Source organism: Mytilus galloprovincialis, chromosome 7 (genome assembly GCF_965363235.1).
Source record: "Mytilus galloprovincialis chromosome 7, xbMytGall1.hap1.1, whole genome shotgun sequence".
Taxonomy (NCBI): Eukaryota; Metazoa; Mollusca; class Bivalvia; order Mytilida; family Mytilidae; genus Mytilus; species Mytilus galloprovincialis.
In genome coordinates, this window is record NC_134844.1 from 18281644 (window position 1) to 18309285 (window position 27642).

Below are 27642 nucleotides of genomic sequence, written 5' to 3' on the forward strand. Positions count from 1 at the left end.
TCATATCAAAATAGTTATGAAGCCAAACAAGAACAAAGTTGAAGATCATTGAGGATCCAAAATTCCAAAAAAGTTGTGCCAAATACGGCTAAGGTAATCTATTCCTGGGACAGGAAAATCCTAAGTTATGACGTCTCGAACGGATATTTTTAGCTCACCTGTCGTCGTCCGTCGTTAGCTTTTACAAAAATCTTCTCCTCTGAAACTACTGGGCCAAATTAAATTAAACTTGGCCACAATCATCATTGGGGTATCTAGTTTAAAAAATTTGTCCAGTGACCCTGCCAACCAACCAAGATGGCCGCCATGGCTAAAAATAGAACATAGGGGTAAAATGCAAATTTTGGCTTATAACTCAAAAACCAAAGCATTTAGAGAAAATCCGACATGGGGGCAAAATTGTTTATCAGGTCAAGATCTATCTGCCCTGAAATTTTCAGATGAATCGGACAACCTGTTGTTGGGTTGCTGTCCCTCAATTGGTTATTTTAAGGAAATTTTACTGTTTTTGGTTGTTATCTTGAATATTATTATAGATAGAGATAAACTGTAAACAGCAATAATGTTCAGCAAAGTAAGATTTACAAATAAGTCAACATGACCGAAATGGTCAATTGACCCCCTAAGGAGTTATTGTCCTTTATAGTCAATTTTTAACAATTTTCATAAAATTTGTAAATTTTTACTAACATTTTCCACTGAAACTACTGGGCCAAGTTCATTATGAATAGAGATAATTGTAAATTGCAAGAATGTTCAGTAAAGTAAGATGTAAAAACACATCACCATCACCAAAACACAATTTTGTCATGAATCCATCTGCTTCCTTTTTTAAATACTCATATATACTTAGGTGAGCGACACGGGCTCTTTAGAGCCTCTAGTTTGTTGCTTGACAGCTCCATGTGACTTCATAACGCTGAAGCAATTTTTTAGGGGATGGACTGTGAAAGGGAATGTCTCTCGTACCTTTAAGAACTAATTTAGCCATAAAATTTTAATTGACGGCTAGAAATGTGTGTTTGTTTGTGATAAAATATTTCAAATATTTTCCCAAATTAATGATAAAATAATTTGCAATTCGATGCGATGCAGACGATAATCTACTGCGGTTTTTTTTAAAGTTCAACTAATTTCACTTTAGAAGAGTATAAAATAAATTGTTGCAACTAATTCAGTAAAATTTGACCCGATTTCGAGAACGTTCGATTAATTTAATCCGACCGGATATTCAGATCCGTCGAATTTTTCCGGGTTTAGTGGTAATCCAACCTAACGTTTTAATATAGCAGTAAATTATTTCTGAAAATCCAACTGAAAAAGTTCGACGTTATGACGTCACAGAATGGCGTCAAAGCTTAGAGCTTAAAAATAATAAAATAGCCTTCCAAGGACTAATACTCATTAGTCTATGGACTAGTGATATACGGTCTTGAAATCTGGACACACCATAAAGGTCGTCTTATCTGAAAATTTACCGATTTTTTCCTTTCCCTATTGTGATATATATTTGTTCTAAGTGAGAAAATAACATTGAGTATCATAACTGCATAGCAGAAGTAAACAAAACTATCGTAAGAAAGTCATTGTATCTATAAATTTCTGATATAAAGAACGGTAAACTTTCTGTAAGATATTAATAGCTCTGACAATGACGAGATATACCATCTTAAGCAGATGATTGTCCGTGCCTTGTTTGATCTTGTACCCTTGTTTAAACCTGCGATGTGCTTCTTACCTGGCCAAAGTGAGTTTGGTTAGAGGCGTAAACGACGGCAAAAGCCAAAGGGCTTAACATATATTCATCCAGGAATAATAGGATTGTTCAAAAGAGGCTTTAATGTGTCGGGATTATTCATCGCTCCTCCAAATGTTTGGAATTACATCAAAAGTAATGTATTAATTAATTTGTTTTGTTTTCAGCTTACATTTGTAAATGCTTTTCTTGGGAAAAGGACAGATATTATTAAACAAATACTAAGCAGCAACGAAAATTTTGCATTATCTAAACAAGAATTCACAGCATTATGTCAGGAGGTAATTATGTTTTAAGGTACACTTTAATTACGTATAAAACAAACGATTGATTATCACTTTTAGGTCAACAAATTAAAAAAAAGTCAAAATAAAGTAAGTCAAAAAATGTACTAAGATAAAGGGTAATGCTACAGTCTGTACTATGATTATCAAAAGACACCAGATTCGCTACTGATCCATGCCTGTTTCGATCGCAAAATTCCATCTTCTCAGTTTAAATTTAAATATTAGGAATTATTCGATAATTTAGAATGCTTTTGTTTTTTTACAGGTCCGAAGAAATTTTTTCAAAGGGTTCCAATTACTTCATAACAAAGTTAATTTAATCATTATATATGATTTATTCATACTATATCTCCTTATTTTATAATAATGACCAATAAACAAACGTGAAGAGACGATTTTTATTTGTCATCTTACTTCTTTTGAACTTAATTTTGATTTTTAGTGTATTTCTAGACCATTGATACAGGAAAATAAAAGGGTGCAAAATGTGTCAACTTATTTTTTTTATTCATTATGTTAAATATATTGCTGTGAATCCAACCATTTATATTGTAGGTAGTAAAGTCATCAACAAGCACACCAGCAGGCAATGACAAGAACGGATTTAAATTACTTGAGGTACGTACTTTTATGACTTCCAGTATTTTGAATGCTAACTAATTAAAACTTCAATTACAGTGTATACTGTATAATATAATACATACAGGCTTTTTGCCAAAAGAGAATGAAAGATAAAAATCAATCGAGCAACCATGAAAAGTCATTATTTTCAATTTTATTGATCTTTCTCGACATTGTTTTTGTTTTACTTTAAACGTTCAACATGTAAATATATCATTAAAACAGTCTATATATAAACCAATACACTTGCAAACTAGATCTTCACAAAAAAGGGGATAAGAATAATAGATTTTTGAATAAAGGATCGTACGCATACACTGTTTAAGATAAATACAAGCAAACCATAGGTTACCGGCTTTCAAAGTCTACCATATACAGTTCAAAATATCTTTTTTTTTTTTTTTTAAATTTATTGAAATCTGTACATTTATTAGTTTAAAACATCAAATACCGGTACCTTATCCCAGCCTCGTTAATATTAGTAAATAAACATATTTATACAGTTGTAAGTATTATACCTACAATAATAATCATGTATAACAAATGCACAGGTTTTGAAAATATATATTTAAAGTTAGTTATATATGGACACGTCCAGAATATGTGTTCTATTGTTTCGACCCCACCGCATCCAAAACTACAAATATTTGTATCTTTTTTTAATTTTTATTTTAAGGATAAGTTCATTCGTGCATAAAATTCGATGTATTATTCTGTATTAAAATCACTGCAATTTTGATTGTTTTGTTATATAGAAGGGCAATACATGGATATTTTTCCAATTGAAGTTTGTATTGAGAATTAATGACCAATTTTGTTCACATTTTTGTTTAGGATTTGACTTTTTACCATTCAAAATATTATACATATCCTTTGAACCTTTCTGAGATTTAAAAAAAAACCTTTAAGGACTATGTACCCTTATGTTGATTCAATGCTAAACATCTGGAAATTTTATAGAAAATCCACAGCTTTTATCCTTGTACTCTCATATTTGGCAATTTAATTACCGATCAATATAGGATTATTACACGCTGTGCTAGTATTGATTTCCTTAAAACACCTTTATTTATGTAGTTATTGGTTAAAACAAATAAAAATATAGACCAAATCAAGCACACCTTTTAGGGTGCGCTCGACTTTAGGTACTTAGCACGAGGTATTTTGGAATTTACAGGTTGGTTAAAACTTTTTGAAAGATAATCAACACTAGCACATCATAGAAAAGCAAGTGAGTAATCGGTGTTTCAAATTTTATAACAAAAACCTCTGTTTTAAAGGCTGTTGATGTTAAAAATCTTTGTATCTATAAGTTTATTCGCCACACAATACTCTTTTCTATTGAATTCCATGAAACAGTAAAAAATAATGCTTTGCATCAAGTTTCTTCTTGGTATATGTACAAAATGGCCTATCTCTATTTTTTTTTTTATTATATCTGTAGTTTTGATACAATGGAAGTTTGGAAAATTCCTACAAAAATGGCTACAGAAGGGGTCATAAATTTTAACACTGAGGGCAAAACTGGTCCGTTTTCTCTCTTTAAGTCATTTGGACATACTTGATTTTCTGTTAAATACTTTTTTATTGCCGAAATTAGGCCTTGGTATGTGAGCAAATTAGTTTTAATATTGTATACATTATTAAAGTGATCAAAAGTCATAAAATTTCCACCTCCCTGTAACAAGTCATTGATCAGCCAAACCCTTTTTGTAGCGCGATCTTTATCTAAATTGAATGGTTACCAATCTGTATTCCATCATTCTTCCATAAAGGGCATGTGTTAATTTGAGAGTAATTTTGTACATTTTAAAGATCTTGCCAAGCATCAAATACTTCTTTCAAAAATGGATTATTTAACTTTTTACCAAGTACCAAGAAATTGCATTTCCAAAAAATTCAAATTTTCTGAAAAGAGGAATAGTTTCACTAGTTTTGAATTATTTCTATTATTTCTTCTTATCCAGGTTAACCTAAAACCTTTTATGTAGTTTTCAATATTTATCATTTTTAGTCCTCCTAAACCGTGTGGTTTGGATAAGGTGTCTCTATTGACTTTATCTGGTTTGTTATCCCAGATAAAGGAAAGGAAGAAATGCATCCAAATATTCAGGTGATCCATCAAGTATAAGAGAGGTATCATCTACATATTGTGGGATGAGATACTCTGGGTCATCTATAGTGATTGCTTTCACTTTGTCAGTATTTTGTATCAGTATACCAAGTTTTTCTGCACATAATAAAAATATATAAGGCAGCCCCTCTGAATCTTAAAACAGTCTGAGAGATGGCAATTTTGAGTTACTGCAGATTGAATTTTTGTATAAAAAATAGTGATCCAATGTTAAATAGAAGGTCTAAAATTAAAAAAGTCTAGTACACTTTCAACAAAACTCCATGAAATTGAATCAAACGCCTTTTCAAAATCAATAAGGAGAATACCAGGTATATTATTTTTCTTCTGTATACAATAACATATCATAAATAAATCTACTATTTTCACCAATATATATCTTGTTTGGTTATTACTTATTAAAAGTGATAAAATAGACTTCAAACGCTCTGCAATACAGCTAGACCCAAGTTTATATATTGTGTTTAAAAGACTTATTGGTCAACAGTTTGCTTATATTGTCTTGGTTTATCTCCCTTTGGTATACAAGTAATTATCCCTCCTTTTTGGGAAACTGACATTTCAACCATATTATACCCATAGTTTATTGATCTAAGAACAAAGTTACCTAAATCTAGAATAGCTGATCATTAATTGTGAATCAATCTGATCTAGTGAATCTCTATTGTATACTAAAGTATACTAAATTTGCATATTGATCTTTTACTTGTTTTATTTTTAAATAAAAGATTCAACATATTCTATATCATACAATAAACTATAATTAAATTTCCACAAACCCTTCCCAATATTGAAATCACTAATTTTAAAGTGTAAAACTATTGGTGAATAATTAGATCTGCAGCTGTTTTTAATTTCTACTTCTTTTTCATTTTGATAGAAACTCCGAGATATTAGAAAAAATATAAGCCTAGCATGTTCTGGTACCTAACAGAAAAACCTGGCCGTTTTTGGCACAACTTTTTTGAACTTTTGGTCCTTGATGCTATTCAACTTTGTACTTGTTTCGGCTTTCAAACTTTTGTATCTGGGCGTCACTAGTAAGTCTTGTGTGGACAAAATGCAACATTTTAAAACATTTTAAACTTGTTGCCTTTTGTTAGCTATTATTCGTGTGTTTCTTTGTCAATTGTGTTCTCCTATTTATTTATATTGTAGTCTTGTAATGTTGTGTTTTCATTTTAATGTTATATTTCACATGGCCATAAAAAGAGGGAGGTTTGGCATGCCACAAAACCAGTTTCAACCCACCATTTTTTCCTTTAAAAATGTACAATGTCAGGAATATGGCCATTGTTATATGATAGTTCTTTTCTGTGTGTGTTACATTTTAACGTTTTTTTTTTCGTTGTGTCGTTTTTTCTCTTATTTTTGAGTGTGAATTCACATTACTATAAGACGTGTCACAGTACTTATCTTTCCCAAATTCATGTATTTGGTTTTGATGTTATATTTGTTATTCTCATACGATTTTGTCTAATGCTTAGTCCGATTCTGTGTGTGTGTGTGATTCATTTTAATATTGTGTCTTTGTTCTCGTCTTATATTTAATGTGTTTCCATCAGTTTTAGTCTGTTACCCCGATTTTATTTTTTGTCCATGGATTTATGTTTTGAACAGCGGTATACTACTGTTGCCTTTATTGCTTCAGAGGATTAACTTTTATTCCATGTAAATCGTTTCTGTCGGGGTAGTATACTCGGAAGCGATCAATTAGATCATAAGTTTCAATAAGTTAAAAGATTTTTTCTCTTGCTCGTTGATTATTTATATTTAGGTAGTTGTATGTATCTAATGACTGATTTTGAGCTAGGTTAAAATCTCCTGTCAGAATAACTTGTTAGTAGTTAAAGTTTTCAATTATTTCATTTACTTTATTATAAAAAGATGGGAAGTCATAACATGGTCCATATAAATTAACAAGTGTTATATTTTTACCATCAATTGTAATATCTACACCAAGGAAATTTCCATTTTCATCTTGCTTTATCTTATTTATTTTATATTCAAGATTATTTGCAAATAAAATGGAAACTCCTCTTCGATTGGAAGCAAAAGAATTTAAAATGCATTCTCCTCCCCATTGGTTTCTAATAAATGATTCATCTTTTTCAGTAAAGTGTGTGTCTTGCAGACAGAAAATATGACAGCGTTTTGATTTCAAGTATTCGAACACATCTCTCCGTTTCTCTCTAGAATTTAAACATTGACAGTCGAATGAGAAAATTTTTAATGAATCCTTTAAATAGCTTAGATAAAGCATAAACTTTCCATTCCTTTAATTATACTTTGACTCATACAAATGTCTATGAAAATACAAAGCTGTAATATTATATCTGAATAAACTAGTTGATATATAAATCTACCTTCATGCATAAATTAATCTTTTTTTATTTAATTTTGGATTACCTGTTTCGAAGAAAGGGGTGAATGGAGAAAATACCTAACAAATTTATACCCACTCACACTAAAGTTCAACAATCAAAGAGAGACAATCCAAAATATTATCTCCCCTGTATTGTAAGATTACAAACCATATGTGTTTGTCAAGGTTTTCGTCAGTACATTATGGTTATTTTCAAAGTCTTATTTTGAATTTTTTTTCCCCCTATTGTCCTAAGAAAGACATTGGTCTCATAACCTTAAAATGGACACTTTAAAATGTTTTTCTTATATATGATGGTTAATTATATATAAGGAGGATGCAAACTTCATGTACAAAGTGTACTACAATAGCAACAAAAAATAATCAACCAATTGAAAAAAGCAACACAAAAAATCTATTTAGCATAAAGTAGCATGCACTTTCATATAAATGAACACAAGCAATTCCAAACATGTTTCAAGAGTTACAATGTAAGCATTCCAAGTCTAAAGCAAATAAAATAAAAAGGCTGTAGCCAATAATTAAAACTTGGGTTCAACCCTAAACTATAACTATTCTCTCAGAATTAATTTATCAATTAAGACCTTTACATTTCGGCCCGTGGTTTAATATCCAAATAAAAAATAAATATATAAATGCATATTCAGAAAGTTGTTTGAAAAAGAGAACTGATTCCCTTTTCTTTTTTCTTTCTTTAAAATTATTTTTCATTGACTCATTAATATATGATGATTTATTTAAAAGTAATATGAGAGAAATATTCTGTATTTTTGATTATTTAAATGAGAGTTACATGTAAGTAGATTTTTTTAGGATTGTATCTATTGTTCATTTTTATTATTATGAACAAATGCCAGCTAATAAACAAATGCCAGCTAATAAACTAAAAGCACATAGAAGCACAATTCAACACACATATACTTACACTCATTGTAGTAAAAGGTTCAAAATATAAGTGGGAAAGGGCTTATGGGTGACAGTTTTATAAAAACACTAAAGGTAAAAGGATAGATTCTTTTTTTTTTATTTTTAAACAACAATATTTTTTTAATATCTATATTTGTGATATTTTAATGCAATTGTCAATAAACGGAATGACTGCTGGTGTTTGCAAATTTCAGTAAACAAACGACGCCCCAAACCAATAACGACTTCTTACATTAAAACACAGACCAGAATGATGACTTTATAGTATAACTCTATACAGCCACGTGGGACTAAACATGTTAAATCATTGATGATACAACCGAAAAACAATAAAATATATGTTATTTGCACAAAGTTCCGATAAGACTTATACCATCAATATTGAAATGATACAGTTACACGAACGTGTGGTAGTTTCAGTATTGTATTAATTTTATTAGGAAGCATACATGTATCATGTTTATGATTTAGTTTAAAAGATTAAAAAATTAAAATATTTGCTAACAATTACACTAGCAAACTTCCACTTTTGTAATTCCAGAATGTGCACCCAGAAGCGGTTTCATATTTGGCAAATGGCAAAGGAAAAGGTTTTAAAGACACACAAGATGCCGTAAGGAGCATAGCAAATAAACTCATTCAAGGTGAGTGTTTAAAGTAATCATGCATGTCCATATGTAAAAAACAATAATATTTTAGTTTTCTTTTAATTTACTGATAAGAAAGTTAATATTAATACCAAAAAAACAACATTCAAATATCTAATTTCAGTTTTGAATGGGTAAGTTTATATAAAGGATCGATAAAAAGGGCATGTGATTTCCCTTTTTAGATAAGTTTTGGTTACAGTTACATTAAACTGCATAACCAAATATTCTATGAAAGAATTTAATAAAGGTTTTAAGCAATTTATTGAATCAAAATCACTGGTCTATTGATTAAGCAGTAATACATAAATTACCGTCATATAAATCAAAAACGTCACAACAGATACTTGAATAGAGAAAATGAAAGGTAACGAACGATAGCCCCTTTTGTCGTCAATATTAGTATGGATATTTCCGTGTTAAATCGAAATATCTAAATCTAGGAAAGGAAAGTTATTATCGTATACCTTTTTTTTCATTTAAAGTAGATTCCTTTGGGTAAACTTTGGCAGTATATGTAGATAATTGTAGATTATTTAACGGAAATATATCATCAAGATAACGATGAGTGTTGTTGAATGTATCAATTAAGGTATCCGACTCATAATAAAGATCTACGGAAAATTTTCAGGATTTGTTCAACACCTCGGTATTTTCCGCCTAGTAAGCGAAAGTATAATTATTATTTTTACTTTAAATGCATTTGAAACAGGCCTTCACTGAGTTCATACACTTAGCCTCACAACAGTACAAAAACAAGTATGTTATAAAATGAGTCCAATGTGTGCCCATATGAATATCTACAACCTGTCGATAAAATTCGTTGTCAAAACGTACACGAATATTATCAAGGAGAAAATTGACAGCCTAAGTTATATCATCACACCTCCAGTAGGTATATCTAGCACATGCACCTTTCTCATTAGAGCAGAAGGCTTTAAGGGAGTTTCAGCAAATGTATTTAGATTCAGATTTACCACTGAATTAAATAGGAAAACTGATGTTTGATAAGATTGTGTGCAAGTGTGTAAAGCGTAGAAAAATTAAACTGTCAACAGAATCAAAGGATTCATCAAAAGCACGCAATTCATCTAGAACATCCAAAGATTTGTTTACACCCCAAAACAGTTAACTATACTTTTATCCTATATTTTATCACAAAAGTTTACGAAACATAGAGTGAGTGATAGTTGTTGAGGAACTAGTTAAAATCACAGAAAAATAGTTGCAGAACATTTACTATAGTCCGATATGAAACAATATTATACCGTGGTTTTTTTATGTAGCATGTTTTTACCTTTTTGTTTACTATTAACAAACTGTCGTATGGAAAATAACTAAATATATAATGCGTATGCTACTATTTTTATATAAAATAGCACTGTGTATTATTTTTTAAAGAATTTTTGTAAATCCCAACGGTGGTATAAACACCAATCGATTTGATAGAAGTTATAGCAAAAAAAGATCTAGATTTGAAATTATTCTTAAGAACTAAAGAGTTGTTTTAGAACCAACATATGGTTAATGCCACTACGTGGGTAAACAGTTTCACGGTATTACTGACAGCATGTTTTGGAAAATCTAAATACCAATTAGTTGTAGTACCGATGTAAATGAGGAAGGATACTGTTTGGCGTGCGTTGTTATCCCGCCATTTTTTCATCGTCCTATGGTCCTTTTTGAACCCTTGTCTTTTATTTGTTTTGTGCTCATGTACTTTGATTAAAATTTTTAAACAGTATTTTTCTGTTGTACCCCAATTTTTTGACATTTCTACCTAGTATTGTGTTTATGTTGCTCACATATATATGTTCAACCAATATTATAAAGATTTAAAAGAACAATGTAAATTCCGATGTATAATATACACGATAACCAGAGACTTTAAGTGCAGTTCAAACGAGAATCGCAATGTTTAGGAATACAGTTACGGACATCGATATTTTTGGTTACTTATAGCAACGATAAATTATCTTCTTCAGTCACCTATATCAACGCGTTTTTTTAATGGCTTATGTCTCCGTTCAGCGTTAGAAATGTGGAAAATCCCTGAGTATTTCAGTTTCAAATTCACCGATTTGAAAAAGAGAAACGAAATACAGAAGACTAATAAATAATTATTACAAAGCTACAAAAAACATATTGACTAGAAACATCTTTCGCCATCTTAGGTTACGGAATTCACATTTACCCCAGTAATCATTGGATGAAAAATGTTTGTTGTATGTTTATGCACAAAAAGGATCATGTATTTGCAACTAACGCAATTGACTGTTTAGTGAAATTTGTCTATTACTTAAGAGTAAACAGATATCCTGAAACTCTATACTGTAATTTTAAGGGAAAACACGTATGCAAGATGCATACAATACTAAATTATGCACATTTATTAAACTTTATCTAATAACCAAGTCCCTTTCTTTTGTTTACTTTCATTTGGATACATCTGCCTGCGAAGTTGTGAACGGTAGAGTCATATCGATATTTTCTTAAAATTGGATCTTAATTCTAGGACTCTGTTTTTCAAAACTTGGATTGGTAACTTGCTGCAGAAAGTCCAAGAAGTCTGATGAAAAGGCGATTGTGCACTTACCGGAGAAAATTCCTGTCATTGAGTCGTTGAGAGTTGCTATTATGGGTAACAATGTTGAACTAGCAGCTGAATTGTGGAGCAACTGTGATAATCCAATGCGTAAGATTTTGTTCTTTGCTTGTCGACTTTTGTTTTTGGCAATATTTCAAAACAAAACATATCTTCTAGAAAATGTATGTTTATATTAATTTAGTATAAATTTTTTACAGTGTGAGACGTTCCTGTCATTGAGTTATAAAGAGTCGCTTTTGTTTTCAAAATTTCTTAAAAGGTACATGTTTAGTTTCTTTTAAAAGTATGCAAACAAATCTTTTACATAAAACCCATAGCTTGAACAAATAGGATGTGAATTTATAGAAAAGGTCAATATCTAGAATATAGTATTTACCATTGATCTTGACTTAAGTTAAAAAGTAAAAAAGCAAGGTCATCATTTGGATGAAAGATCTCTTCTGTGGACCAATGACCTCAAATCAAAAGACCTGCGGTCTCAATCACTTATGGTTGAACAGTGTCAGTTTCAAAAGTGTATAATATGTTCGTATGCATATAAGATACATTTCGCAAGAAAAAAATATAAATCAAAAACGAATAGTTTAAAAAACGAATGAAGGTCTTTCCAAATAAATTTACTTCAAGATAAAAAAAAAATGTTTATTAAAATTGGTATGTCTGGTGTTAATCTCATATTGATTTAAAAAAAAAAGTAAAACATCTTTTGATCAATTTGAGAGAAACTTATTTCCCATCAGTCTGGTTACACAACATAACATATTTTAGTTAATCCAATGATATAGTGTACTAGTTACTTTTATTTGAAATAACTTGCAACTTACGGTTTGAAAATATTTATTTTCTATACTACCTTTTTTTTCAACTTGATTCGTAACCAATATAGTTTTCTGTACGTACTATTCATTGAATTCGGTGTAAATGGCTATTTACGGTTAATTAAAAATCTCTTCCGACTGAACAAAACCGGATATAGGTCTACCAACCTCATACAAAATACCCTGCAGCTTAGTCATGTATAAATATGAATGTATAGCTAAAGTCAGACACTACAACGTCAAATGTGTTTATGACCCTGAACTCTTTTTTATAATCAAAAAGCAAGTAACTTTATTTAATAACCCTATGTCAATTTTCAATATGATTGAATGATTATATAGCTGCTAATACAGCGGGTCTTTTTTAAGTTATGCTTTATTCTTAAAATAAATATATGAGAAACGTCTTTCGAAACAAAATCTTGTTGCAAAAAATAGGTAGAGGAAGAAAAATATAATTATCTGAACAAAATCAAAAGGTCATTCCCCAGTAAGTAAGAAGACTAGATAACTATGATAATCAGAACAGAATGAAAAAACCGTGCACAGCAAAATTGAAAGGCTTAATAATAATCAAAACAAAATCAAAAATATTTTCATCGTAAATTGAAATGCATTCAACTGTATATGTTTTCCATCCCTATGTAAACATTTGAATTACATTTGAGTAAAAAAAGAATTAAAAGTTGTAGACAATGAAATCTCAGTTTAAAAAAGATATTAACTGTGTTTTTGGGTTAAAAAAAAAGATAAATTATATTACGCCTTTTAAAAAAGCGTTTAGTTTGCTTGTGTGTTTCCTTTCGAACATCACTTAAGTCTCTTGTAACACGTAAAATCACAAAAAAAATAACTCTGAGGAAAATTCAAAACGGTACATGTGGTTCCTAATCAAATGGCAAAATAAAAAACCCAAAAACAAAAAACGAATAGATAACAACCGTCAAGAGTTACCTGTGCGGCTTCTTGATTTCTACACAAAAGATCCCCCATTGCAATGAATAATGTCAGAGATACAAGTAAACGAAATAACAACGGCCACGTTTAATGACCATTGAGTGACAGGTAACAGAATCAAACAAACAAAACCCGGAAATTGATTTAAAGCCGATAATATCTCTCATAAACGGTTATTTTATGGGACAGCCATATTTTACAGTAAGAAAGAGTCTGTCAAACGAAAAAGTATTAGACACACAATAATTTCTTACTTAAAAATCCGATACAGATAAAAAAATAAGTGCCTCTACAGACGTAAAAAGGCCGTTCCATTATGCAGTCGGTATAAAAAAACAGAAGTTGCGACTAGTATTTAAAAATTGTCGAATTTACAGTTTAAACATTAGTTTTCATTGATACACAAAATGCGTTTCAGAAAAATAAACTTATTTCTGTCAAATTTTTAGTTACAGCTCTTGTCTCAATCGTTTACCTGTCTGCTATGGCAAACAAAGCAGAACAGTTATTTGAGGAAACACTTCAAACTGATATTTTATCTCATTCTAGGTAAGACTAAAATATATTTGTTTTGAAAAATATACCGAAATATTCCTTCATCGAAGGAAGAAGTTCAAATATCGAAAGTCCAAGTTTTATTTTAAAGTATATATAAAATATTGAGATAGGGTCTGATTGCCAATAAAACAATTACAATATGTATCTATCAGAGTTCAAAAGGAGTGGATGCAAGCAATTATAAGCCACCGTACGGTCTTCATCAGCAAACACAAGTTATACCATATACATGTGGTCGGCGATTAAAATCTCAACATGAAAATGAGAAAAAGACTAAAGGAGAAAACTGAAGAACCAATTCATTTCAAAACAATTTACGAAAAACAACTATGTTAAACATGACCTAACAACAACTACTGTATTACAAGCTCCTGACGTAGAACAGACACTTACAGAATTTGGTAGGCATACATAATATTCCTATAAAGACAAATTTGTTGTAGATTTGATATTGTGTTTTACATTTATAATTGTTAACTTAATTATTGAGATGAGATCAGTTTAAAACTTCTATAGCTCGACTATAAAAGTTCGTTTATAACTGTGATCCCTAAGCATATCATCATTTTGTCTAGATGAGACCTCAATTTTCGCAGTATTCATCATGAGCATGAATCAACTATGATATTGTTTCTTAGACATAATTAACGTTACTTTTTTAAATGCTTCAGAGCTTTTTTTTCATTTTTAGAAAATTTACCTCGCGTGCTGTAAAACTTTTAGACAAATTGTTTATTCACAAGGAAACAATGGCTACTAAAGCTCTTGACTATGTTTCCGAAGTTTGGGATCATAAAGAAAGTCCTTTACATTTCGGACATCAATTCAACATGGAAGAATTTATATCTCATCCATCTGCGCAGAAAGATGCCAGCAAACGGATGTTCCCTTACGTCAATGAGGACGACACTACAGTTACTATGAACAAACCAACAGATAGAAGTACTACAAAGAATTTCAAAAGTCGGGAATGTTGGCCATACATAAAGGTTTGAATATATTCAAAATACTAGCATGTGTTTTATAATAACAAATCTTGCATGATAACAGATAACATTACTAATAAAGTACCAGTAAACATTTACAATATGGATTGTATATAGATATAGGAAAATTTGGTGTGAGTGCCAATGAGACAACTCTCCATCCAAATAACAATTTATAAAAGTAAACCATTATATAATTATATATATATGTATTACACGAAGTTTAGAGTTCACATTAATATATACACGTAATTACGAAAACCCGAATACAATGGGTTTGTTCTAATTTTCATTTTTTTTTTTTGAAAAATTAAGAATGACATCACAAACACATCATTTTCATGTTAATATATTTTTTTGAACGTTTTTTTTTTTTTGTGTGTATTTCTTTTGCATACAGTTTGTTCATTTTTCTGTACTTTGACATTTCCAGAACCATGGAGTAGAACTAGCATCTTCAAATTTGAAATGCTTAAATGTTGTGTTAAATTTGATTGCTTAGACTGCACACAATCAATTTAAACAGCGTCTGAAAGTCTGAAAAAATCTTACTGTTTTTCATTTGCTGTGAATTCCGTCGATTAGAACTTGAACATACGAATTATCGTTTCAGACTAAAATCTTGATACTCGTGTCAGAGAATCAATTTTTTTATTGATATACACTGTATGACTACTATTTGATGTTAGATATTAGATACACCCATGAAGGGGCTGTCCTAACTGGTGGTGTCTGGTTTATACAAAGATGTTATTGTTGATGCAACATCACATGATAGGAGGCACTCTTTTAATTATTTGACCTTATTTTGAGAAAAAAATATGATTAATTAGCATTATCCATTTACAGTCAATTTTATTTTAGTATAAAATACATATATATATTTTAGAACCATCTTCACCTAGATTCGGCATGGACATTATTAACAGCACCTTTTGCAAAGCTTTCTATCCACGCCGTAAGTTCATATTAACTTAATTTGAAAATAATGAAACCACCATATGCACATATTATAGGGAATTCTGACTAGCAACAAAATATAATGATTCGTTTAGAACCTGAAATACAACTCTAGCCATAGTGTGAAATGTATTTTTAAAATCCATTGTTTCAGCATTTAAAGCAAAATTTTCTGCTGGTGTATGACGATCTCTTAAAGTCGTAAAATAAGTACCCTTTTCTTGATCCGTCACTCCAATATTCGTATATCAGTCATATAAGCTATTAGCCAGTAGATTTAAATAAAATTCTCAGATCATTGAAAGAAAGAAATTTTCTGAATTAGTGAATATATCATGCCAACACAAGTTTGATGTTCTCTTCACTACTGATATTTATTTACGTATAGAAGCAAGTATGTTCAACACATCCTTCTTATATTTTTCTTAGTTAAACATTGTTAAATTTAAAATTTCTTTTACCATATTATGTTTGAAACTTGTGCTTATTCTTATGAAGAAATGCAGACATTTAGGATTCATTCGTCACAGTGCATAAAAACTTTCACTATACATATACAATTAAAAATGATCAAACTATCATAATCTTACGATTTTAAACATTTTTATGAACTCATAACAATACTTTTGATTATTCAGATAGTTTTTGTTGCGGCTTTAGTTATGTTCAGCATTTTTCTCACCCGTGATTTAAAAACAGAGATTTCGGTATTAGAAGGGATGATATTCATTTATATTTGTGGAGATTTCTTGGAGGAACTATGGAGTATGGTGAGTAAATTTCATTCCTTAAATGTTCTACCTAAATAAACGAAGATGTGGTATTAGTGCCAATGAGATAATATTCCATCAAAGTCACAATTTGTATAAGTAATACGTACGCAATCAACACGGAGCCTTGACTAACTTCGAACAACAAGCTATTAAGGGATTGAGAAGTTAAGTTTGTGAAACTTGCTTATATAGAATTCATGAAATTTGCTTAAAAAAAAGTAAATGGCTGGCGAAAAAGGAAATAATTTGCATTGTTAACAGGTACAATTGAGCTTCCAACAATTCTAAAGTTTGTTTGTGCTTTGTTGGCCAGTTGTGTATTTTCATTCATCATACATCTCCTTTTGATTTCAATTAATTAAATTTAAGCAACTACTGATGAATATAATCTTTTCAATAACAAAGAGGTAATTGCTTCCGAGAACAAATCGAAACACAAACGATAACAAATTAATCTAGATGTTTCTTATACAAAAAAGTACGATTGCCTTTTATTTCTAACTTCTACTTTATTTGAGCTATGGTGAAAAGTTGTATCATTGCAGTCAAAAGACATCTACATGTACTAAAGGAGAAAAATCGAGGGAGTTCTAGCTATCCCGCAATAATTTTAGTTGTACACTCTAGAAGTTAAGATTTCAATAAATTTCTGAAAAGTGTAGGCCATTTGCTCTTAAACATAAGTGAATCTGTCGTTATAAAATGCTGAAAAAACTCAAACATATGTACCATGTTTTGTGTTGACATTTTCTTTCTTATAAAATCGTTACAGATTCGACCTGAAGATTGTTCCTGGTCTTTTCAAAGAGTATTGCTGCATTTGTTTGATGTATGGAACATTTTGGATTTTGTATGCTTCATTTTATACATCGTCGGCTTTGGATTACACTATTATTATCCTGATTTGCTTTTGCATACTAGACGAATCTACAGCGTGGCTTTGTTCATAATGTTTCTTCGCTTGTTAAACTTATTACTTTTAATCAAACGATTTGGTATTATCATTATAATGATCAAAGAAATGGTGAGTTGTTCAAATTAAAAAACAAAACTTTCTTTTTCTTCACATTAAATCGTTAAATCAGTATAAACACGGTTTTATAGGATTTTCTTATCCCAGGAATAGATTACCTTAGCCGTATTTGGCACAACTTTTTGGAATTTTGGACCCTCAATGCTCTTCAGCTTCGTACTTGTTTGGCTTTATAAATATTTTGATATGAGCGTCACTGATGAGTCTTATGTAGACGAAACGCGCGTCTGGCGTACTAAATTATAATCCTGGTACCTTTGATAACTATTTAGTGTTGTTTTGATGTAAGGACACATGTATATTGTTGTTGACTGTATTTTGCAACAAATATAATTATGTTATTCTTTTCGTCAGCTTGGTCCCTCGTTTAGGTATACTTCACATTTCGTTTTATGTATATAAACTACATATTCAAATGATTATTTCATTTTGATTTTAATCAAATTTATATTCTTATTGGTTTTACGAATATAATCATGATAAAGTTATTGGTTATGTGAATATAAACCGTTTGATAAAATGGTAATGAAAAGACCATATCAAAGGATAAAAAAACAACTAGTGTCAAAACAAAATGTTCTATCCATTTACAAGTAGAAGAAAAACATGGCCTTTGTTAGTCTTGTATTATTTTAATTTTAGTTTCTTGTGTACAATTTGGAAATTAGTATGGCGTTCATTATCACTGGACTAGTATATATTTGTTTAGGGGCCAGCTGAAGGACGCCTCCGGGTGCGGGAATTTCTCGCTACATTGAAGACCTGTTGGTGACCCTCTGCTGTTGTTTTTTATTTGGTCGGGTTGTTGTCTCTTTGACACATTCCCCATTTCCATTCTCAATTTTATTAATCATTGATTGGATGTTTTATTCTATTACATGAGTATTAACAATGAGTGATTTGTCTTATTAATTGGCTGATTGGTGGTAACATAACAACGAAAGACAACAATTAAATAAAAAATCACAACAAATGTTGGAGAAGTCATTTCCAGATCTGTAAACATGAATAGTTTATGCTGCACTAGTAGAACCTGCAATTTATATTACATTGAAGAGAATTAAACATGGATTTTTTGGCAATCATATGTTCTTTGTATTCTAGCTTGTGGATCTCGTTGAATATTTAGTGATTCTAATCATACTGATGTTCGCCGCTGGTATAGTTTATCAAGCAAATATTTACCCAAATCATACAGTTACAGCATTTCCGAGAGACATACAGAACTGGCAAATTTGGTCAATCCTAAAAATACCTTACTGGCAGGTCTACGGAGAGTTGTATTTGGATGTTCTTGAAGGTTTGCTAACTATATAAGATATGCCTTTTTCAATAATTCAGATACATATAACCATACTTATTCTTAGACATATTTGTAATGCATAACATATTAGATGACAAGTTTAATATGAATTGCTTGTAGTGACAATCAGGTACTAATTCAAAACCAACTTAAAATCGTGTACTCTATGGTGTTCAACTGGTCTAGGTACACATGATAGCTTGTGGTTATTATTTTGTACATTGCGAACAAAGCGAGTTCTATCCGTAAGGTTTACTTCCTTTTTTTCATTGTACATTATCATAATAATCCAATTTTTACAAATGAGCATGCACATGTTTTGTTGAAATCCATCCAGTATAGACAACTCAACTCTATATTACATGTTTATAGCTGTGAACAGAAAGCAATATTAATTTATAAAATACGAATTCAAATCGGCCTATTGGTTAATAGTAATATATTATAACATACCATTTTCAATATCGGCCATAAGTATCATTCAAATTCTCCCATATAATCCGAAAACAGTATCCAAGGGGTTATATTGCTCAAAATCAGAAGATATTAATCACAAATTGTACATATGATTAAAATAACAGCAAACTTTTATCATTTTGTCTAATAAGATCGTGCATTTGTGGTCATTTACTAATATACTTGTTATTATGAAGCTTCCTAATTGTGTTTAAAACTAAAGTCATTGAATGTCAAGTTAGATTTTCTTTTATTATTGGGTTTATTAATGTAATGATTTTGCTGTCAGTTTAATCGATGTTCCTCGCCCGTCGTTGATGTTAGAAACACTTATGATGTCATAACAGGGCACAATAACATGATGTTTGATCCGTGCAGAAATATGACTACGACAAATTTGCATTTATTGTATTTGTAAAAACCGATATTTTTCTAAAACAAATATGTGATAAAGTTGAATGTGTATTAAATGTTTCATTGGATCTAAGCATTTTAACTACCGAGAGTTCTTTTTAAATTGGATGATACATATTTTATTAGATGTAAGTAAAACAAATAACAATGAAAATAAAACTGGTATGGATAAATTCAAATATATACAATGAGAATTCACTCCAACTGCGTAAAAGTGGCTACCATTCATTTCATCTCTGTATGCTCATTCAATTCTCTCTACAACATATTGTCATACTTGAGTTTCAAATGATGCAAGTGATATTTACACTTCTTTTTGACGAGCTTCTTACTCTGTTCTGCTTCTTTAATACATTTATGTCTGGGTCTAGTGTCACAGATAAGTATTTAGCTGACAGAGTGCACGTTTAAGGTACCCATCTAAGTTCTGACATCTGTGATTAGTTTGTTTTAAATATTTTACTTAATCTTTAATGTTACATACTGTTTAAAAGAGGGACGAAAGATACCAAAGGGACAGTCAAACTCATAAATCTAAAACAAACTGACAACGCCATGGCTAGAAATGAAAAAGACAAACAAACAACAGCACACATGACACAAAATAGAAATGTCTATTTTCCTGGTTTCATGATGCTTTAAATAACTCAAATACAATACAAATATGGATTCAGAGGGAAGATTTTTCGTTTTATTTTATAAAAGTATTCATTGGATTGGTCCGGTCACAATATATTTATGCGCAAACTATTTCATTTGATACAAAATGTACATATTAAACATTTTAACACTTGAGAGAGATTTTATGATTAAGCTAAGTTTTGTGAAATTTAGCTTCAGATGATACTGGATGCACAACTAATAGTACATTATGGATGAACGATCCGTCCTTAAACAGATGCCCGACATCCGACTGGCTTCCCCCTGTAATCGCTGCTACATATATGATGTTAACGAACTGGTTGCTGCTGAATATTGTTATCGCAATGTTTAGGTGAGAATACTTATGGTTAAATCCGGTAATATGTATTCTTTTCCTTGCAGCTTTCATTTAGTGGGAATGTATGCCGATGAAAAATGATTCGATATCATTTGATGGGAGATAACTGTTAACGGAAATAAAAACGTTAAAACCTTGTTGTGTCCGATTGTGTTTAACATTCTTATTTTACCAATCAGACAGTTCGATGGATCTTTTATAGACAAATTTGCAGTATGTCTGAGCTGATGTCGAAATTTATACTGTGTTTGAAAATTAACAAATCATTCTTAAACGTTAGCATCGTAAAACACATTTTTGTGTTACTTTTATACAAAATGCATAAAAAAACAGTTCATATAAAGAAACTTGAAAAGTTACAATAACAGAACATTGCAACACTGTAAAATATAAAGCTTTTTGGCATTTAATTTAATATGTCAATCTAGTTCACGAATGAAACTTAAATACTTGTATTCATCTGTTTACCAAAAAAAGGGAGACTTTAAAAATAAAATAATTATGAAGGTTTGATAATTCATTTCTATTTTTTATTTTTTTTTATTTTTTATTTTTGCTGTTTTTTATTGTTTTATATTTTGTACTGTTTGCCACACTATTTGTTAGAATTAAACCTCATTTAAATAATCGTTTGCTTCGACAAAGTATAGATTTTAATTCTGAGACAACTGAAAAGGCGATTTTTATTTCAAAGTGTGAAACAGTGATAAATTATCAAGTATATATGTCTGTTATCAGAGAGTATGATGAATAATAAATCATAAATGCAAACAAGTTCTATACAAATTGAGATTAATACCAAAATTTATTATCTTAGAGATGATTGTTCTTATGGTGTTCATATAACTTCGATTCACTCGTGTATGTAACAACGTTAACGTACTTGATTTTGACGAAAGAAATCTCGGTATCAATGAAAAGCAATTACACCAATTTTTTTTATATCAGAAACTAGTCAAAACATTTACCAAATCTTATCATCGGTACAAGGACAGTATTTGTAAATATAAATCAACATGCAGACATCGTATAATTTCAGGTATATAACATCCAGTCGTTTTTGTTTATATTTTATACAAAGCACAAACATTTCAACCAACGTATTCAGAAGGGATATAGTTAAGACTGTTGACAGGTCATTAAAGATTGCATTCGTTGGTTTTGATATTGATTTACTCATAGGGTCTTTGCGTTTGGAAATACACATATATTTTATTTTAAAAACCTGTTGTTAGCATGATACGATTTCTGTTCATTTCATATAAATTATGATTGTATGATACAAAACCCCTAAATGGAGGGATAGTGTTTGTTTTTCATATAATTTAGATATCAGATTTCAATCAATGTAATTGATGTCTGGATTTTGTATGCCAGTAACTACTTATTGTCATATTTAAGTGATGTATCATTGTTATTTTACTTAATTCATTGTATTATCTATTCCGGCATTTGACTCGCACTTCTTTTAAATTGAGTTTTATAGTGCTTGTTACTGTGTGTTTGTTTTTCTACGTTTGCTAAATGTATAGGAGAAGGGATTAGATCTCACTAGACATTGTAATCTGTTTTAATTTAGCTTATCGAATTGCTGTGCAGTTTAGTATGCCGTCCATTTTCACTGATCTAGTACACATTTTTTACGGGCGATCTAAAGCCTGCTTACGGGTGCGGGATTTTTGCGCTGTTTTAAAAGACCTATTGAAGTCATTTTGTTGTCATCTGCTCTTTGACATATTTCCCACGTCCCTTCTCAATTTTATTCAGTATAAACAAATATGTTAACATTATGTTTTGATTATATTTGTTTTATTTTAGTGCACGATTTGATTTGATAAAGACAAATTCCAGTCAGAAATGGCGGTACCATCGACACTCAGTTGTGATTGAATACGAACATAAGATACCTTCACCACTGAACATCCCGTTTAGAGTTCTCATTATTCTCTTTTATGTTATGTGTTATTTTCCTTTCTACTTACGCAATGAGTGTACAAAGGAAACCATTCAAGGTAGTATTTTATTCTTTTCAACATTTTTTTCTTTCAATAACTAATCACATTTCATTCATTATCACGTATCTACTGTCTTATTAAATGGCAAAAACTTTTTGTAAAATTTTCAAATGTATCGGTTTTTATGTATCGTTTTTCTTATAAAAACAAAACACAAATATACAAATGTAGCTGTTTTATTTAACTATAGACCCGTGTTTATTAGCTATTTCTGCAATGCTTTTCGATTATGGGTTTGAATACCGGATTGGCTGGTATAGGATATGGATTCATTTGTATCCACGAATAACTCAGGAATCGATAATTTTCAAATTTTAATGATATTGTTTCAACGCATACGTTACTTAATTGATTGATTTAAAATTGTAAATCATTTAAAAATGTTCTCCAAGTTGAAGTATTTAATAGGGGTCGTCATGCAATGCAGGTTATACTCGCTGTTGACAATTTTTCATGTTAGCAAAACATGCATAGCAAAACCCGTATCGCATACCTGTCATGACGTCAAAATTCGAATGATGTCAACGTTTGATATATGACGTCTAGTTTTTGTATTTCCTGGCATAGTAAAAAAAATGAGTTCCAACAAAAAAAAAATGGCCCATCATTTCAACTAAAATCGATATTTTACAAAAATATATAACTTTACGGAAGATTTTTATATTAAAAGAATAATAAGAAGTAGCATATTTTCCTGACGATATCGGGATATCGGTATTTTGTCGGCTCTTAACATGTACTTGTGATTTGTAAGAAACCGGTATTTTTAAAAATAAACAAACAAATGTCGAAATGTTCAGGACTTAATGATGCAAGCATACGATTTTTATTACGTCTTACACTTTGAGAAGCAAAAAATATTTTACTACTTTATTAAAATATTGTTTAAAAACGTTAATTATGAGATATGGCTCGAGCATTTTTCGGAGGAAGTTTTAAAAAAAAAATTCAAAGAGATATTTTTACATTGGGTTAGCTTTCATTAGTCTTCACTATCCTATAGATAAACAACTTTTCGTTATATTTATAATTTAGAATCTTCATTGAAGGTGGAGCACGAATGCACAGTTAATTAATTATATTGATGTGCAATTTGTATACAAGAGTGACATTCCTTTGTATTATGTGGCGATTCGAAAAAAGTTATGCGAGTATTGTCTCCTATTTAACAGGCTCATTTTTTAAAATTAATTAGAGGTTTCTGATATCATTTTGAATAATTACAAAATGTATCAATTCAATATATTTCAGTTTTTGTTATTGGTGTATCAAAAACATTGATATACGAATATAATTTCATAAATTTGGAACGTTCAAAATGATTACATACCAATGTAAAGAACCGTTCATCATTTCTGAAAACGACTATAAATAAAAGTCGAATTATTTATCTCCCCTTCATGATAGATTGATTCGGAAATTAACCTGAGTTATCTAATGTTAATCAAAGAGAGGGACTAGCAAGCAATTTTTAATTGTACCTTATTTAAAACAATTTTCACTATAACCAATGTTACTTTATACAAATATAACGACTTTGTTAGCTAAATCTAAATATTTTATTAGACATTATGAATTTTTATTACAATAGATTAATATGCTATAATAAGATGTAGAAATATCTGAAGGTTTATTGTTTATTTGGTCATAATTCTCGTGAAGTTTGTTTTCATTAACAGTTGGGTCAAACACAAATGCAAATTTTACGATTTTAATGTGGCTAAAATAGATAGCAAACTTTTCAAACAATATTTTTCTTGCTGTTCACCTCGTCAGAAATTAAAATGTTCATAAATGATATCATCGCCAAATAAATAATTAACTTTAAACATTTCCATATCTTATGGTCCGAGTACACAGTTATCGTCCTTTGATTTTCGTTGTCGAATATAGTCCCTAGTGAGGACATTGTTTTATTTGCCCTTTTTAATACTCTCAAAAATTTATTTTTCATGTTGTATGCCTCAAAAAGCAGGAAGGGGGATGAAATTATGTAAAAAAATGTGGGTCATGCATTTAAAAATCAAGTAGTGATTTGGTCCAGCCAAAAAAAGGTTCAAAATTAGCATGTCGGAAGCTGTCAAAAGATTTCAAGACCCCCTTAACACAAATTGTCCATATGTTGACTTAAAGCCTATGGAGTTTTCTATAATTTTGATATAATTTGTCTCGAAAAGTAGTACAACACACTATAATAATATTATGCAGAAAGCTCAGGTTGGAATTTTTTAATTTTCATTTATTGTCTAAAAGGAAATGCACTACTAAATAAATAAAGGCAACAGTAGTATACCGCTGTTCAAAATTCATAAATCGATAGAGAAAGACAAATCCAGGTTACAAACTAAAACCGAGAGAAAAGTATCAAATATAAGAGAACTATGACACAACAGAGACACAACCCGAAACGTAACACACACACACAGAAACAAACTATAATGTAACAATGGCCATTTTCCTGACTTGGTACAGGACATTTTTATGAAAAAAACCGCTTTAATTAAAACATTAAAATGACAACATTATACGACAGAGTTACAATAAATAAACAGATACATGGGAGAAAATATAGGACAGAGAAACAAACGAATAATAGCCATCAAAAGGTAACAGGTTTAAAAATATTTTTATACGTCAGACACGCTCAACGTCCACACAAAACTATGCTCAAATGTAAAAAGTTTGAAAGCCATAACAACTACAAAGTTGAAGATCGCCGAGGACCAAAAGTTACTGTGGTCTCGGACCTTATAATATTTATTTGATAAATATTAATTTTAGTTGAAATTATAAGACAGTACTTATTGTTAGTGGATGCATTGTAATACTAGTACATGGTATAAGACGTATTATGAGAATGTAATAAGGTTATAGATGACATTACGATGTGGATATTAAGCAAATAAGGAAGTCTATAAAAAAAACGAGTCAACAGGAAAGTCTTAATGTTTTTTTTCTAGCTTATGATTTTGGACGATTTAAAAAATATATATATCGAATGAATCTGATTCTATTACAATATATCATAAACAGAATAATACATGGCAAAATCAGCCCTCGGGACTGATATTGGTTTCTCGTAGTGATACAGTGTAGGATTAAATAGTGTCCCCCATGAAATTATGTCCCATGGACCAAATTTCATGGATATGATCTATGAAATTTGGTCCAGGACATAATTTTATTATAAAATATTGTCCACCTCTATGTAAAAGTGTCCCTTGACAATAAATACTATTGTGACCTTCGTTGGACATTTTTTCATAGTGAAATCATGTCCATATTGCATAAAAGTCTTGTCTAATACCAAAAAAATTATTTAACAAAAAATAATAAGACTTAATTGACATTTGTATTTAAATAAGCAATAGGAATCTATGAATAATTTTTAACATCTTTGAATTATCACCACGTGATACAGATTTTGCGATGTATTATTCTATATTCGGGACTGATATTGGTTTCTCGTAGTGATACAGCATGCGATACAGATTTTGCCATGTATTATTCTATAAGTAATAATACATCAAAAGCACGAGTTGCTGTCCTAAATAAGCGAAGCATAGATACCAGGTAAAAATCGTGTACGTCAGATGTGCGTGTCTTTTTTAAAAGGCCGAAAAGATTATAGTCTATCTGTGAAAAGAACTATACAAGCTCTTTTTTCATATCTTAATGATTGTCTAATAAATTTGGGGTAAAACAGTAAGTTTAAAAAAACACGATTGTTTTTTAGGCCATGGTATTGAAGAAATGTTACAGCGACAGCAAGAATTCGCTAGAATTATAATAGAGGAGGAAAAGGACGAGGGACTCATTTAGTAACATATAGAATAAGAATTTTTGAAAATTGTTTCTTTGTCTTAGTTGTTCATTTTTTTAATTTAGCATTATTAGTATGTTTTACATTATACTACGCTTTTTTACGTTAAGATAAGTTATTAGATGATGTTATTGTTGTACCTATATATGATTTGTAGTTTTCAAGAGACATCCTCTCAGTATAATAAAGATTCAAGCTACATTGACAAAAAATGTGGGCGAACGCAACTTAAGACTCTTAGCGTGAACATATTTTTTGGGGAAGGGGGGTCCGATATTTTCAGATTTTCAACAATGTATATATTTGGGAGAATCTGTATGCTTAAGTGTTAAATAAAAGAAGAACCTAACAGTGTATTGGTGGAATTGGTGTTTACAGTAAGCATATAATATCCTAAAATGTATATACTTATTCACTATATTGGTATAAAAATTTCATTATTCTTAGCATAAAAACAACACAATTCAACGTATCAGAATCTTCGAATATTCTTTTACAAGGATAATTTGGCTTTTAAAAAAATGCATACTACATACATCCGCAAAAAGAACGGGAACAAGTAAATGTTTGAAAATGAAAATGTGTAAATCCCAGGAAAAAAACACGATAATGAAAATGTGTACATTCCAGGAAAAAAACACGAAAATGAAAATGTGTACATTCCAGGAAAAAAACACTATCTAAAGCTTTTTATAACGGTTTCCATATTTTTCAATGTCCAACGAATGAATCTTTGTAAGGGAGAGTCTACCATGTTATGATTGTTCAAATACATTAAGATCATTTAAAAGTAAGATCGTTTTAATTTCAATTCTAACTCCTTATAACATTAGTGTTTTATTACTTTTTATAGATTATTTGATATTTGTATCCTTAATGACATGCATAGTTTAATCTGTTTTATTTAAATCTTTTATGTTGCATAATAAATTTTACCAATTTAGTTCTTATGTTATACATGTACACATATGTATACTTCCTTTAATATACGAACATTGTTGTTTACTTATGACAAGTGTGTGTCTGTTCAAAATTTATTCATACTAGTCTGTGACTTTTTTCATCGATAAGAAAAGATATTACAATGGAAAGAATAATTAGTCAATTGGTTGTTATAGCTTGAGAAAAGAACACCAAACCACATGCAAACGCTTAAAAAGCTTAGATAACAACACCAATA

The 27642-nt window shown here is 30.1% G+C and overlaps 1 protein-coding gene across 1 annotated transcript; it reads left to right on the forward strand.

Annotated features, from left to right (window-relative positions):
* Positions 1–1924: 1924 nt before the first annotated feature.
* On the forward strand, positions 1925–27460 carry LOC143082451 (transient receptor potential cation channel subfamily M member 3-like). Its single transcript, XM_076258115.1, has 13 exons — positions 1925–2037; positions 2599–2661; positions 8653–8755; positions 11274–11453; positions 13591–13690; positions 14391–14688; positions 15575–15643; positions 16284–16415; positions 17191–17442; positions 18556–18751; positions 20459–20618; positions 22443–22636; positions 26376–27460. The coding sequence occupies exons 4-13, from the start codon at positions 11396–11398 to the stop codon at positions 26459–26461; spliced, it is 1545 nt and encodes a 514-aa protein (XP_076114230.1). The 5' UTR covers positions 1925–2037; positions 2599–2661; positions 8653–8755; positions 11274–11395; the 3' UTR covers positions 26462–27460.
* The last annotated feature ends 182 nt before the right edge of the window (positions 27461–27642 follow it).

Bases quoted from the DNA above. Each gene is read 5' to 3' on its own strand.
- LOC143082451 (XM_076258115.1), top strand. From the start codon at position 11,396: ATGGGTAACAATGTTGAACTAGCAGCTGAATTGTGGAGCAACTGTGAT. The intron at 18,752-20,458 runs GTTTGCTAACTA...TGTGAAATTTAG, and splicing joins GTATTTGGATGTTCTTGAAG to CTTCAGATGATACTGGATGC. The intron at 20,619-22,442 runs GTGAGAATACTT...GTTTTATTTTAG, and splicing joins ATTGTTATCGCAATGTTTAG to TGCACGATTTGATTTGATAA.